This window comes from Salminus brasiliensis, chromosome 18, assembly GCF_030463535.1.
Source record: "Salminus brasiliensis chromosome 18, fSalBra1.hap2, whole genome shotgun sequence".
Lineage (NCBI taxonomy): Eukaryota > Metazoa > Chordata > Actinopteri > Characiformes > Bryconidae > Salminus > Salminus brasiliensis.
In genome coordinates this window covers 14562175-14577225 of record NC_132895.1, presented here as the reverse complement: position 1 = coordinate 14577225, position 15051 = coordinate 14562175, and the positions used below count along the sequence as shown (strand labels likewise).

The 15051-nt window shown below is 41.6% G+C and overlaps 2 protein-coding genes across 2 annotated transcripts; both read left to right on the top strand.

Annotated features, from left to right (window-relative positions):
* The first annotated feature begins 206 nt into the window (after positions 1-206).
* Positions 207-5150, top strand: LOC140539750 (V-set and immunoglobulin domain-containing protein 10-like 2). The gene is made up of 10 exons (XM_072662508.1): positions 207-498; positions 882-1157; positions 1502-1759; positions 1895-2155; positions 2251-2544; positions 2924-3235; positions 3416-3538; positions 4112-4136; positions 4899-4963; positions 5083-5150. Exons 1-10 carry the CDS (start codon positions 207-209, stop codon positions 5148-5150), a joined length of 1974 nt encoding a protein of 657 aa, XP_072518609.1.
* A 1933-nt stretch (positions 5151-7083) lies between these two features.
* Positions 7084-14530, top strand: LOC140539880 (V-set and immunoglobulin domain-containing protein 10-like 2). Its single transcript, XM_072662703.1, has 12 exons — positions 7084-7153; positions 8055-8408; positions 9415-9690; positions 9783-10058; positions 10705-10962; positions 11268-11528; positions 11634-11933; positions 12298-12585; positions 13086-13208; positions 13324-13348; positions 13987-14099; positions 14430-14530. Exons 1-12 carry the CDS (start codon positions 7084-7086, stop codon positions 14528-14530), a joined length of 2445 nt encoding a protein of 814 aa, XP_072518804.1.
* The last annotated feature ends 521 nt before the right edge of the window (positions 14531-15051 follow it).

The following is a 15051-nucleotide window of genomic DNA, read 5'->3' as shown; positions in this document are numbered from 1 at the left end:
TATAACAGATATTTGGTACATTGTGTAAATTGCCTCAAAAATACATTTGGCCTACAGCCTATAGGCAATACACTGGTACTGCATGTTAAAGATGAATTCTTATTATATACAGGAAAGGCTGACCAGATGAACGCAATTCCAAGAATCTTTATTTTATTATTAATCAATATATCAAATCATGACACTAATCCTGCCTTTCCAATCTCATGTGGAATGTTACAGTGCCTGTTTCCAAACCGTATATCTTGCTGAGTGACTCTGCACCAATAGAGGGCATGTCATTGTGGATGCGCTGCGTTGTGGAGAAGGGCACAGGTCCTGTGAACTACACATGGGAGCAGGAGAGCCAGAGTGGGTTGCTCACAACTACGGCCAAGTGGAACAGCAGTCTTGTCAACGTCACCTTGCTCACCCGTAACCACAGCGGCTGGTACAGGTGCCTGGCCAGGAATGCTGTTAACCAGCAACGCAGTGACCGTACATGGTTGGATGTCTTGTGTAAGTAGGTTGATGGTTATCCGTTTTTATATCTGAAGTGACCAAATATCCATGTATCTAGATCGGTGGTCTCCAACACTCCTTTCTGGAGAGCTACCTTCCTGCTGGTTTCAACACCAACCCAAAGCTAACATGCCCCTTCATCCAATTAAGAACTTCTTTTTTGGATGGTCCAAACCACAATTAGAACACACAAAATATGAGTTTTTAAGTAATATTATCAGCATTACATATTTAAGAAGTGGCATTAGAAGCTGATGCGAATAGTACAGCTCTGTAACATTTGATTAATGGTTATTGTAGTCCATTTATTTATTATATACTGTACATAAAAATGCTTTTTTTGAAAGTGCATGAGCAAATATGGGTGTCCTCTTTTTAAGATGGTCCAGACCTACCTCAGATTGATGTTACGGCCTACTCAGTAACGGCTCAAGGCTTCTCAGCCCTGGAAAAAGGATCTGTTTCTCTCATATGTCAAGCATCCTCTAACCCTCCCAGCCAGTACACCTGGTTCTACAATAACACAGAGATCTATACAGGATCGCAGCTCACCATCTTCAAAGTCCAGCGTGGGAACACTGGGTACTACGCCTGTCTGGCCCAGAACACTCACCTGAACACCCGTTCCAAGAAAACCCTCATGCTTACTGTCTACTGTGAGTGTTCCTACTGCCATGAGTCTGCTGGGATACCATAGTTTCTTCTATAGTGTCTTCTGTGGAGCTGTAGTGCTTTCCTCTTTACCTAAAATGTTTCATGTTCCCTAGAATGGTTGAAATCATCTTGTGTGCTTTCTGAACTCTGGACTTTTCCGAGCTATCCATTGTAGCTGTGACCCTCCCTTTTGGAATTCTGCCTTTGCTGATTTCTCTTCCTTGAAAAAACAATCTTATCTGACCTCCTTAAGCTCAAATGAAGAGGTATCACCTTGCTCCCACTACTTAGCTTAAATAGGCCTGATTCTTGGTGATCCTGTGTCACAGTAGTCTTCTTCCCTCAGATCCACCAGATGGCGCCCCATCTTGTTCAATCTTCCCAGCAAATAACTACACTGATCTGGCCCTATTCTGTTCCTGGGAGGGAGGTTACCCTGCAGCTACCCTTAAATGGAGTCCATATGTGAATGGGGAAAACCTACACGGAATCAGTAATGTCACTCAAATTCAGTCAGGCCCTGACACAGCTAACAACTCTGTATTCACTTGCTATGGATCACATGTGGCGTTACTCACCACCCAGAGCTGCAGCACCAGGGCATGTAAGTATGGAGTCCCTGAATAACCTATATATGATGGATTATTCATGGTTATGTTTGGAATATATCTAATAAATCTTGGAATCAATAAACTTCAGTACATATCCAGTGTCTTTACCAACACACTGCGGTTCCTAGGGCTGCCCTATGGAGAGCCACAGTGTTCTGCATATGTGACTCATAATAATGAGTACCTGATGCTGTCCTGCTCCTGGGAGGGTGGTTTTCCTCTGGCTCTGCTGTGGTGGGTATCAAGTTCAGGGGACATGCAAGGAACATCTGAGGAGACTGCCAACATCCTGGTCCTGCGCTCCAGTGCCAACTACAGTGGCAAAGCCTTTGCATGTCATGCCAAGCATCCACTTATTAAAGAGAGCAAGAAGTGTGTGTTAAAACTGGGTAAGGGCTGATGGTTATGCTCCTCTATTTTATGTGTAACTTGTAGAAAAAAGCCTGGTCAACTGGCAAAGTTCTTATATGGTTCTGGCTTCCAGAGGCTCCGGTCTTGATGACTCAGCGCAGTGTGGTTTCTGTCTATGAGGGTAATGATGTCCAGCTCACCTGCATTCTGAGCAAGAACTATCCAGCAGTCACAGAAGTTACCTGGTACAACAATGTAAAGCAGAATGTGGGGGATACACCCAAGAAGTACGTTCTTCAGAAAGCTGCGGCCTGGTCCAACCTGACGGTGCGAGAAACAGACAGCGTGGAGGACAGTGGTCAGTACTGGTGTTCAGCTACGAATGCTGTCGGAGGAGCAAAGATCCCCATCTTGTTGGTGGTGATGAGTGAGTGCCCTGCCTGCACCATATCATTTGATTTTATGTGACTTATAGGCTTACTCTCAGCACTTGCTTTTAGCTTGAAGAGGATGTATGGCTTGCGGCTACACTGTTATGCACTAGAATAATCCACATTTCATTGAGTTTTAATACAGTTGGGTACTTATTTGTATCAATTTTCTAGTCTTGTAGGTACAATAGATTCATTTAAGGACATTTTGGCTAATTCTAGGTCTAACTATTGGTGTGAATCCTGTATGGTACACTCTAAGGTTCTTCATGTGATCCAGACCTGTAGCTGTGCTACTGACTGATTTGCTTCCCAACAGACCAAAACAATTTATGTCACTTTTATGACTTTCATTTCAATGCCTGCTTGATTCAGGGTACCCAATGCCTCCAAATGTCACCATCACTAAACTCACGTACAGCAGCCGCCAGCGTACGGATGTCACTCTGGAGTGGCTGCCCCAGACAGATGACGCCCTCACTGGGTTCTTCATTGAACGACAGAGGCTACCTGGTGCTGCAGGGAAGCGTGACATCGCCCCACTTTGGCAGAAAGTGGTAGAAAGTCTGGAGCCAAGCACTCGCAGTTACATAATCAGCAATTTGGAACCTACAGGCAAATATGCTTTCCGCGTGACAGCTGTTAATCGCCGCACCATAGGACATCCCTCACAGATCAAGAGTCCAGGTGAAAACTTGACTAACTTCACATTAGTTATAGAGTAAAATATCAGCCCATTCTTTTCTATATAACAGCCTATTCATTATCCAAAGTATCCAAGTTTCATGCTAGGTCTAACATGAATTCCAGTCTTCATGCTGTGCAGTTCTTTAAACCAACAGGCATAAATGTCCCCCTGTGTTGTAGCTCTCCCACCCTTCAGTGCCTATCCTGCTGTTATTGGAGCAGCTATTGGAGGCATGCTTGTGGCGACAGTAGCCACCGTGCTGATCTTCATTTATGTCGTTAGGAACCGCAACAACATTCCACGTGAGTGCTTCAGTTTGATACAGTAAAATACACCATATGGACAAAAGTATTGGGACACCTAATAGCTTTTATGTGATTTCATTCTAAATTTATAGACATTCACATAGGGTTGTCCCCCCTTATCAGGTTTGGATTGCTGCAGTTACTGAGTCAGTAGAGCATTGCACTCAGCAGCCCTGCTCTGTAACTGTACATAGTCTGATACTTCATGGCTAGGTTGCTGTGGTTCCTGAATGCTTCCACTTTTCAATAATACCACTGACAGCTGATGCTAGAATACCTAGGAGGAAAGAAATTTCACCAACTAACTGGCATCCTATTACAGTACCATGCTGGAATTAAGTGAGCTCTTTAGTACTATCTATTCTTTCACTAATGTGTGTAAAGTCAGACTGCATGACTAGGTGCTTGATTTCATGCACCTGTGGCAAAGCGTCTGAATGAAACAGCTGAATTCAATAATTAAGAGGTGTGTCCCAATACTTTTGTCCATTTAGTGTTTTTCTCAGTTTTATTTCCACAGTATCATACATTCATCATGCATTAATGTGGTTTTTAAATGTGCTTCTACAGGTCTCCATGACATGATATTTAACAGGTAAATATGATTACGAACTATCAATATGCATATTTTTCTTGTTTGAACTTTGTTGCCAACTGGTCTCTTACTGTACTGCCACGGTAACCTCTGGAGGGAGATTTCCTGGTTTAAAAACTAAGAAAACCTTCTGAACTTAAAATTGGGAGGAACTTTTTAAACAGCTACGAGTGCTTTAGGACAGATACTTGAGTGGTTAAAAAGTGTTTGTTCTACTTACTATAATCTGTACTGATTAGCTTCAACATCGATAGCCAGACAGTCAGGATGTCTTTAGTACAATGGGGGGATTCCGGTGGTTGTATGACATATTTGAGTAATAAATGCTGGATACAAGATACAGAATTGTGAATTGAAAAAGCTGAGAGATGCAATGCTGCTCTAAAGAACATTACAGGACATGACTAATTAAATATTAAAAGCTAGTTTAGGCCAGAATGTTTTAAACATACATCAGCTGGAAAAAGAAAAGGCTTCCTGTAATAAAAATAGAGTATTAGTAAAGCTATTTAGCTTATTTACACTACAGGTTCAAAGGTTTGTGGGCATCTGCTCATCCAGTCTTATGAGGGCGTGTGGCCTTATGCTCACGTGTGGCTGTTTTAGACTGTCCAGTTCTATTGCCAATGGTTTACAAGCTGTGTGTACACTGCTGAATTCACTATTTAGAAGAGGTGTCTGGATTTCTAGACACGTACTGTATGTAGTGTATGTAGTGTAGCATGCTCTGACATATTTGCGTTCTACCATGCTCTCAAACAGCCAGTCCAGAGAAAATATACGTTTTCCAGAGGACGAGATCATTGGAGGAGCGGAAGCAGAGGGAGGTAGAGGAGAGAGTCCTTCAATTGCAGGTTCAGTACAGACACTTTTCAAACACAAAATGTTTGTGTTTACCTCAAAGTCATCCACCCTTTTCACTTAAAGATGATTTGTTGTTTTCCAGAGGACTCTACATCACAGCCAAGACCCAGTGCAATGGCCACAGACCCGTCCCCATGCTCCCAGGACTAAATCTGTCTTCATTATAAAGAAAAAGGTTTTTAGTCAGTGTTGTAGTTTCTAATTTAAAATAGAAAATGGCATTACAGTTATAAATATTTCAATACCTGCACATTTTATTATGTTTGTAAACTGTTAATGTTGTTAATGTAATATCTTAACAGGCTTTGTTTTTTTAAATAAAAGCAATCGAAAGCATTAAATAAAACCAGAAAAGTCATTTAAGAAAAAAATGTTTTTACTTGAGTGTTTGAACAACATTGACAAAAAAAAAAAAAGTTTACAAATTTTATTAAAAAATGGGAATGAAGTCTTTGTAGTTAATAATAAAAGTTGTTGCTGATTTTGTATGTTTACTCCATTATAACTTTATAACAGTTCTTGTATTGTACAGGTCTTTTATGTTCAACAATTTACAACGATGAATCTACAGTTTAACAACAATGTTCATTTTTGTTTTTTGTATTTTTGTTTCATGTTAATAAAACATAACTGTTCAAGAAAAAAAGAAAACACTTGGTCCCTTTTCAGACAATTAAGGTTCTACTAATTCAATTTGAATGCAATGATATATTATTTATTTATTAGAAAACACATTGCAATATCTCACACAAATATTTCACAAACAGTTTAGAAACCTGAAAACTTCAAAATCCATTACTAAAATGCAGTATTGAATTTATACTAAAAAATAGTTGTTTTTTTCTGGATAACCAATAAAGTTTCTTTGGGTTGACTAAAGCATGGTGTGATTTTTTAAAGTAGGATTTTCCTAGTGGAACTAGTGGAAAACACCTCACTGTATGACTGCCATCTACCATTTGTCTGTATTTTATACAATTATTTCAAATTTACTGTCCACTTATAAAACATAGCTACTAGACTGGCCTTGTCTGTGATATATGATGACATTTTAAAATTGTGTGTATTTGCTTTTGAGCGTGTGTACTAGTGTGTTTGTTCACATTACATGAAAGCGTAACATGAGAATCTCATCAATGAATGTAGGGAGCTCTTAGTTTCCTTGACTTGGCTGAACACTATAGTGCTGTTGCTGGAAATATGACTCTCTAACAGATATTAGCATAGTACTGACCTCAGACTGAGAGAAGGATGAGCCCACAGATGAACAACTTAGTCATCACCTGTGATTAAAGTTCTCCTTTTCATGATAGAAGTACCCAGAGAAAATGTACAGTAAGCACCTGTGTTAGCATTCATGCTGAGCATGATTCAAACACTTCCATATAGCACTTCCATACATACCCCAATCAGCCATAACAATAAAACCACCTGCCAAATGTTGTGCAGGACCCCCTTATGCCCCCAAAACAGCTCAGACTTCTTGAGGCATGGATTCCACAAGACATACCTAGCCTTTTTCTACTAACATTTTGGCCCAGATGGACTAGCTTTGGGTGCCCATGGCTCTGCCACCAGATCACAATTTGGCCTTCTTCAAGGTGGCCCAGATGTTTACGCTTGCCCATTTTCCCTGCTTCCAACACATCACCATCAGAAACCGACTATTCACCTGCTGCCCAATACATATGCATGTGTTTAAGTTATCGTGTTTGAACTGAGTTCGAGAGTTAGGTGAGTTTCTTGCCTGCTGAGTGTAATGGAATGTTAGAATGGCCATCCATCCCTGCATGTTAAATAATAGACGAGGCAGAGGTATCATCGCGTCATCCTAAACCCTGTCTCTCCTCTCTACTCTACTGCATTCCTGCAGGTGGAAGGTGGCTGCTGAATAATTCATGCCAAATCAGTTTACAGAGACTCTTATCGCCTCCCACTCAGTTTCTCACTGCCTGTGGACGCTACAAGGACACTGGACGTTTTCAGGATATTTTTTACTCTGTTTCCTTGTTCTTGTGACCTTTTTGTGAAACGTTTCCCCCAAAAAAGGACACAGCACTGGTCACTTGAGCGTCATGGCACCATGGTACTCGGACTGTTAGGGTCGCCCAGTTTCTTCCTAACTGTTCTTCTGCTTCCACTCCTCCTGCACGGTAAGAGATTGACTCCTCCTTTGAAGATATTTTCCACATTACACAATTTTCTTTGGGCAGAAAAACTTATTTCAGGCAATATTTTAAAGCAGCTTGAACAACTGAAATATTGTCTTTTCTTTTACATATATATTGTTAATCTAAGCTGAGAATTTAGAAACCCTAGATGAGTCTCAGTACATATACATGAGTCTTTAGTATCTCACTGCTGTCCAATGAAAAACATATATTTCTATTTTTGTACGTTTTTAGTTTTCTCCATGGCTTGAAGCCCTGGCTTCAATAATAATAATAATAATAATAATAATAATAATAATAATAATAATAATAATAATACAATAATTATAGATGAATGGACCAATAGAAAAGTTCTAAATTACTTATTTACTTACACAATATTACACAATATTATATATTTTATTCTCCTGTAAAGTCACTATTTTGGAGATATATATTTTTTTATTGGACAGCAATGATAATGTATTAATTCAGAAATTCAACATAAAGTTGTTGTGTTATATTTTTTATTGTTAAAATCAAATCAAAGTGGACTATTTTTCAGATCCTTTTTTAAAATGTGATTTTTAATATAACTTTAAAATATTATAAATATGTAGAAATGTAACAAATGTAATATTTTATTATAGCATTAGCGATGTTAAAAATCAGATCACAAAGAAATCAAAATGGCCTATTTTTTATGGATTTCAGTCACTTGTTGTCTACCCTAGATGACTCTCAGTATAGTCCAGTAACCTGATAGCCTAAATGTTAATAATATCCTAGGTCACTGCTATCCCACAGATCACTGAGCTTTGCGTGTGCATGCCTTTCCTGTCTGTGAAATGCATAGAAATGTATGCATCTAGTAATTGCATTAATATGTACATTGTGTTCTCAGGGTTAGAGATCTTGGATCCAGGGCAAGTGGTGTACAAAGAAACCAGGACCAATGGAGTGGTGGACAAAGGAGTGATTCTGGAATGTGGCACCACCCTCCCTGATGTCTACATATGGGGCTTCACCAAACTAGGCACCGACACAATTCGAGCTGTGGTGTATAACTTCGGCAAGGGTCCAAAGCTGCAGCAACTGGCCAAAGATTTGGGTGACCTGAACGTCATCTCAAACAGTGCATCTCTGTCTATTGAGAAGCTTCCTCTCGCTGCGGAGGGCTTGTACACCTGCCAGGCTCTGTATGACACTGCTGAGGGAGCCAGACTCTACTACTACTACGTCTATCTGCGGGTTCTAGGTTAGTTAAAGGAGCTTGGTGGTAGAGCAGGTATTCTATAGATGAACAGCATTCTCTATCAGTTCTGCTTCTATGTTTTTCCCCTTTTGTGCGGTAGGGTATGTTCTGAATCACGCAAGGTGAATGAATTCATTGCAACAGTAATTGTAGTCTGTCAACCCTTTTTGGTTTGTAAACAGGCTGACAAAAGACAAATGTCAATTTGTCAACTAAAGAGAGTTTAAGGGGGGTTGAATGATCAGTAAAAAAACTAAAGTGAAAAGGTGCATTTCAGTCACCCCAGTAGTTCCCTGTGAAGTGGCCTACACAGGGAATTGGGAGATTCCAAACCACTGGTAGTGAAAATGTCTTTTTAGTCTTTTACGTCATGATGCTGCAGGACATTACGAATGAAGGGACTGATTCAACCATCTGACATTCCGTTCACTAATATCACGTGATTACTGTGTAGGAAATACAAGGGCCCTGCTTAAGGACCCTATGCAGCTAAATTTTCAAAGAAATAGTTTAGCAGGTTAAACATTGCATTCGTCAAAATATCATAAAACTACTGTATATAAAGGACCCGAAAATCCCGGGTCATGTTGCCAGACCTTCAGCAGTTGGAGCCTGAGAGAGGTCAATTGGCCTTGCCCTCTCCAGTTGGGTAGGTGGCACTCTGTCTCTCCCCACATAATTTCACTGTGATGGGTGTCGGCTAGCTGACGCATCAGAGTTGGATACCCAATACTTTCCTTCCAGAGCATTGGTTGCCCAGTGGCGTTGCATCAGTGGCAATGAGAAAAGAGGCAGTGGCCGGTTGCATCCTCATGTGTCATGTGTCAGGCTTCACCCTCCCAATGGCGGGGGGGTGCATTTCTATTGGTACACAATGTAAATAAGAATACCATGTTCAAAATATATATATATTAGGAAGATAAGCATAAGATCTCCGATTGATAGTTCATGATCATAGTGATTCATCAGCATTTGAGGTATGTCTTTAATACTGTGATGTGCTCCACAGTTCCTGTGTCTAAACCCTATATTCTACTGAGTGACTCCTCGCCTGTGGAAGGTGCGTCAGTGTGGATGCGTTGTGGTCTTGAGAATGGCACAGATCCCATTAACTACATATGGGAGCAGGAGAGCCGCAGTGGGCTGGTCACCACATTGGCTGAAACCAACCGCAGCCTAGTCAATGTAACATGGGTCAACCGCAACCATACAGGGTGGTACAGGTGCCTGGCCAGGAACGATGTCAACCAGCAGCGCAGTGACCGAATCTGGTTGGATGTCATATGTGAGTGAAAGCACATGGTCCAGTCTTTGCCATAAATGTACCGCTTTGTTTTGTTCCTTTATATTTGATTGACATGGATCTTTTCTATATAGACGGTCCAGACTTGCCTCAGATTGATGTCACACCATACTCAGTAACCGAGCGAGGCTACTCAGCCCTGGAGAAAGAGACTGTTTCCCTTGTGTGTCAAGCCTCCTCCAACCCTGCCAGTCAGTATGTCTGGTACTACAACAACTCCCAGGTGTACACTGGACCACAGCTCACCATTACCAAGATTCTTCGAATGCACACAGGCAACTATGCCTGTCTGGCCCAAAACACTTACCTCAACACCCGCTCCAAGAAGACCATCACCCTCACTGTCTACTGTGAGTGCTCCTCAAACATTCAGTCTGTAGTCATGGCCTATTTCTCTGTCCATGAAGCTTCTCCAGGTAGTCCTCTAGTGTGTCTTCTTCTGAGCTGGTATTTGCTTTCTGCAATTCCTGCCTATCCTTCTTCTTACATCTTCCCCTATTCCCACAAACACGCTTACAAACAAACACACAGACAAAAAAGACATTATCACACATTCACTGCGGCTGACTGGGGATGTGAAGCTAAACAGTGTCTTCTGGAGCATCTGGAGGAGGTGAAGGCAATTATCTGACAGTTCTGGAAAGCCATACAAGGTATAACGTTGGTGTGATTCTTCTCACCATGCCATGACAAGCAGTGAAAGGATGTCTTGACATGGCATCAGACAGGAACAAAGATACTCAATTATGATTATTATAACATTCATACTGTGCATCAGTTGTTATCTGCATTGTATAACATTCAGTAGTACAATGCCACACTTTCCTACCTATGGTGGCATTACATTTCTGATTATTGGAGCTAATAATCAGTGCAGCTGCTTGATCTGACCTTGATCTGTTCGGCTACAATTCAGGGGGAATTATTTGATCATAGCCCTCATGTCTACTTGCCCTGCTTACCCCACTATGCTATACAATGAATTTCTTTCCACAGATCCACCAGATGGTGCTCCATATTGTTCCATCTTCCCAGCTAATAACTACAATGACCTGGCCCTCTTCTGTTCATGGGAGGGGGGTTACCCTGCAGCTACCCTCAACTGGAGCCCATATACACGTGGTAAAAACAACCAGGGAACCGCCAACATAACTTGGATTCAGCCTGGGCTTGAGACCACTAATAACTCAGTGTTCACCTGCATGGGCTCACATGTCACACTAAATGTCCCCCGCAGCTGTAGCACCAAGGCATGTGAGTACTGTGGTTGACAGAACTAATCTGTAGGAACTAAATTCATTCATCTAAAGCAGTGGCTCCCAACCCTGGTCTTAGCGGTCCTGCAGATAGTGTAACCCACCTGATCCAGCTAATCAGCTAATTGACAAGTCCTTCCTGAGTTAAATGTAGTGTAGTTATAGCAGGAAACCCCTAAAATGTGCAGGGAACGGTGTCCTCCAGGACCAAGGTTGGGAAACCCTGTTCTGGAGCTTCCCATTTCTTTGGCATGAGATCTGTGAGCTTTTCTAGTTTTTGTGCAAATGCTCTATTGTTCCTAGGGCTACCTCACGGAGAACCTCAATGTTCTGCATATGCAACCCGTAATAATGAATATCTGATGCTGTCCTGCTCCTGGGAGGGCGGTTTCCCTCGGACTCTGCTGTGGTGGGCCTCCAGTTCAGGGGACGTGCAGGGCACATCTGAGGAGAATTCCAACATCCTTGTATTGCGCTCCAGTGCCACTTATAGTGGAAAAGCTTTTGTGTGCCATGCCAAACATCCATTGGCAAAAGAGAGCAAGCAGTGTGTGTTAAAGTTGGGTAAGTACAGGTCATCTGTACACAATGTCTGTTTGCTGCTTCCAGCAGTTCACAGAGGAGCAATGTATTGAGTAGTGTGGTCGTCCATTTACTCCAATCTTCCAGAGGCACCGGTCCTGATGACTCAGCGCAGTGTGGTTTCAGTGTATGAGGGCAGTGATGTCCAGCTCACCTGCATTTTGAGCAAGAACTATCCTGCAGTGACTGAGATCACCTGGTTCAACAATATGAAGCAAAGAGTGGATAACAGTGACACGCCCAAAAAGTACATCCTCCAGCAAGCCGCAGCCTGGTCCAACCTGACTGTGCGGGAGGCAGATGGCACAGTGGACAGTGGCCAGTACTGGTGTTCAGCCACCAATGCTGTGGGAGGAACAGAGATTCCCATCCTGCTGATGGTGATAAGTGAGTGCCTGCCTAAAACAGTATAATTTGGTATTGTCTAAGATAACCAGCTTGACTCTTGACTATGTAAGGGATGGTGAAATGCTGTGGAGCTCCAGAAGCTAGCATTCTGGGGCCACCATTGTTTGTTTCATGGGGACCAATACTTTGGGGCTTGCGTGCTTCAGAGTGAGCCTACAGGACCAAATCCTTTAAAACTGTAAAAAATAATAATAAGTGTACCAGACTACAACCTGGGGTCAAGCCTCTGGATCATGTCCATTAGGTGTCCCAATACTTCTGTCCATATAGTTAATAATTTTACTCATCTTATTTACATTATTTTCATTCTTCTTACCCACTTATTTCAACGTCTGACTTCCAGGACACCCAATGCCACCAAATGTGACCATCAGTAAGATCACGTACAGCAGCCGCCGGCGTACGGATGTTAATGTGGAGTGGCTGACTCAGATGGATGGCGACATGACAGGGTTCTTCATTGAGCGGCAAAGCCTTCCTCTCCCTCTGTGGCAGAAAGTGGCTGTAGGTCTGGAACCCAGCACCCGCAGCTACCAGATCAGCGGTCTGGATCCCTTTGGCAAATATGCTTTCCGCATCACAGCGGTCAATCACCGGACCACTGGACATCCCTCAGAGGTCAAGAGCCCAGGTGGGAACATGATATGACAATGCAAGCAGAGTGAGTGTCTAAAGTTGAGTTATCACCTTTGACACTTATTCCACAAGTTTAAAAGCTCTGACGCTCTCAGTAAACCCAGCCTAGCCCTGTTTTATCGTCAGTGGTGTGAAATGTGTCTTGTTTTTGTTCTTCTCTACTCAGGTGAAGTGCATAATCACAAACCAACCACTCAGTCACTATTGCAAACCACAATACACTCCTACCAATCTATCCCTTTACTTGATCTACCTGTTATCTACTTCTTTGGCCTTTCCGCATATTTCTGTTGGATTATTACTTTTACTATTTTTAATGGTCATTGGATTTATGTTCAATATAACAGTGAAGGCAACACTGTGAAAAAAGATCAGCCCTACAATTGGTCAGATCAGCTCCTGTCCTTGTCCTTTAAAAAAAGAAAAAAGTAATTGCCTTATGATGCATCTTCACCCTCAACTCTGAGGCCAAAACTTCTCTCTGCTGTTCTCCAGCTCTCCCAGGCTTTAACGCCGTTCCTGCCGTTATTGGAGCAGCCATTGGAGGCATGCTTGTGGCAGCAATACTTACTGTACTGCTCTTCATGTATGTGGTGAGGAACCGGAACAACATCCCACGTGAGTGTCCAACAGTCACACAGCAAGCCTGTTATTCATACACTCCAGCCTGTTTAATACAGCAATGATGGGTAATGTGTCCACACTAACGCATTTCCCCACCTTATTCCTGCAGGACTTCATGATTTGATATTTGGCAGGTATGACTAACGTACAAAAAGATCATTCATTTAACAAACACTGCTTGCTAACCACATGTCACTGCAAACGCTTCCAATTTCGGAATGCAAAATACACTATATGGACAAAAGTATTGGGACACCTGCTTGTTTATTGTTTTTATTTCCCGAACAAACGGTATTAGAGAGTTTATCCTGCTTTTGTTGGAGTAACTGTCTCTAACGGCCAGGGAAGGAGGCTTTTTACTAGATTTTGGTGCACTGCTGTGAGGATTTGATTGCATTCAGCGACAAGTGGCGCTCACCCCGATCTCATCCCAAAAGTATTAGATAGAGCACCATCATTCCAGAGAATGCAGTTCTACTGCTTAACAGCTCAATGCTGGGGGGAGCCTTTATACCCCTCTAGCTGACACCTGGCATTGGGCATAGTGCCAATAGGATCATGTGTATGTGCTAGGAGCCCTATTCTATGGGCAATGTATGTGCGTACATTTGCACATCGGTGTCAGCAATGGGTTGCACCTTAAAGTAAGCTCAATCTGTTCATTAAAAGGGGTGTCCACAAACATTTAGACATATAGTGTACATTGGTGTACATCCATGTACAATTATGTATTTCACTTCATTTAATCTGAAAGAAGTTCTGATATTTTCAGGCAGAACAGCCAATCCAGAGAGAACATTAACTACCCCGAGGATGAAGCTGTTGGAGGAGCAGAAGGGGAAGGAGAAGGGGACAGAGGAGAGATAAGTCCCACTCCTAGTGCAGGTAGTGAAAATAATTATATATATATATATATATATATATATATATATATATATATATATATATATATATATATATATATATATATATAAGATGTAGAAAGATGCACATGCTGGTATTTCAAGCCTCAAATTACCAAATTACTGCATTTTCTGGGCTATGTTTTAATAATACACTGCCACACAGGATCAGTAAGTAAGTCTCAGAGATTCTCAAAGTAGCCACAATAAGTTGTGTCACTGTAAGCAGCTGTCTCCATGTATTTTAGGTCACTTTGAAACTCCTTGGGAACAAGAACCGTAAATACCCTTTTCATGACATTATCTTTTCCAGGACCATCTATGGCACTACCGCGACCCACTGCAACACCAACAAATCTGCCCCCAGGTGATGAACCAGTTAACGTCACCATCACAGTCATGGCTTCAAGCTAGAGTGCACCATGCAGCACACAAGCAGTTGTTTATCTGAAATATGGAATTATATTTTTCCTAAATAATTTAGGATTTTGCACATACAAGAAAACGCACTATAGACTAGTTTTGTACTACAAAGCAGCTTCAAGGAGCAGTTTAAAGTAAAGTTTACTGGCTGATGAGCAAGCCACTCTTAATTTATCACAGAGACATTCACACATTTAGATACGCTACCGGTTTCAGTTCTCAGTACCAAAACTCTTGTTTCTTACGATTGGTTAAACTACATAAACAACTAATTTATTGAAAACGAAGCATTTGTAAACAATAAAGTTACATTATTTTCTGATTTTTCTCCAGGTTTTTCATTTTGTTTTCTCTTTTAACTCAGATGTCAAATTAATATGCAGTTACATGAAATCCCATTAAACTAGAACTGGGCAAACCAATTTTAAGTTTAAGAACTAGATCATTTATTGCCAGTTCATTCTAAGAAAACCAGTGAATTTAAAAGAAAGTGAGGAAGCAACAAGCAGTGG

Bases quoted from the DNA above. Each gene is read 5' to 3' on its own strand.
- LOC140539750 (XM_072662508.1), top strand. From the start codon at position 207: ATGTGGAATGTTACAGTGCCTGTTTCCAAACCGTATATCTTGCTGAGT. The intron at 1,760-1,894 runs GTAAGTATGGAG...TGCGGTTCCTAG, and splicing joins GAGCTGCAGCACCAGGGCAT to GGCTGCCCTATGGAGAGCCA. The intron at 2,156-2,250 runs GTAAGGGCTGAT...TCTGGCTTCCAG, and splicing joins GAAGTGTGTGTTAAAACTGG to AGGCTCCGGTCTTGATGACT.
- LOC140539880 (XM_072662703.1), top strand. From the start codon at position 7,084: ATGGTACTCGGACTGTTAGGGTCGCCCAGTTTCTTCCTAACTGTTCTT. The intron at 11,934-12,297 runs GTGAGTGCCTGC...TCTGACTTCCAG, and splicing joins CATCCTGCTGATGGTGATAA to GACACCCAATGCCACCAAAT. The intron at 13,349-13,986 runs GTATGACTAACG...TGATATTTTCAG, and splicing joins CATGATTTGATATTTGGCAG to GCAGAACAGCCAATCCAGAG.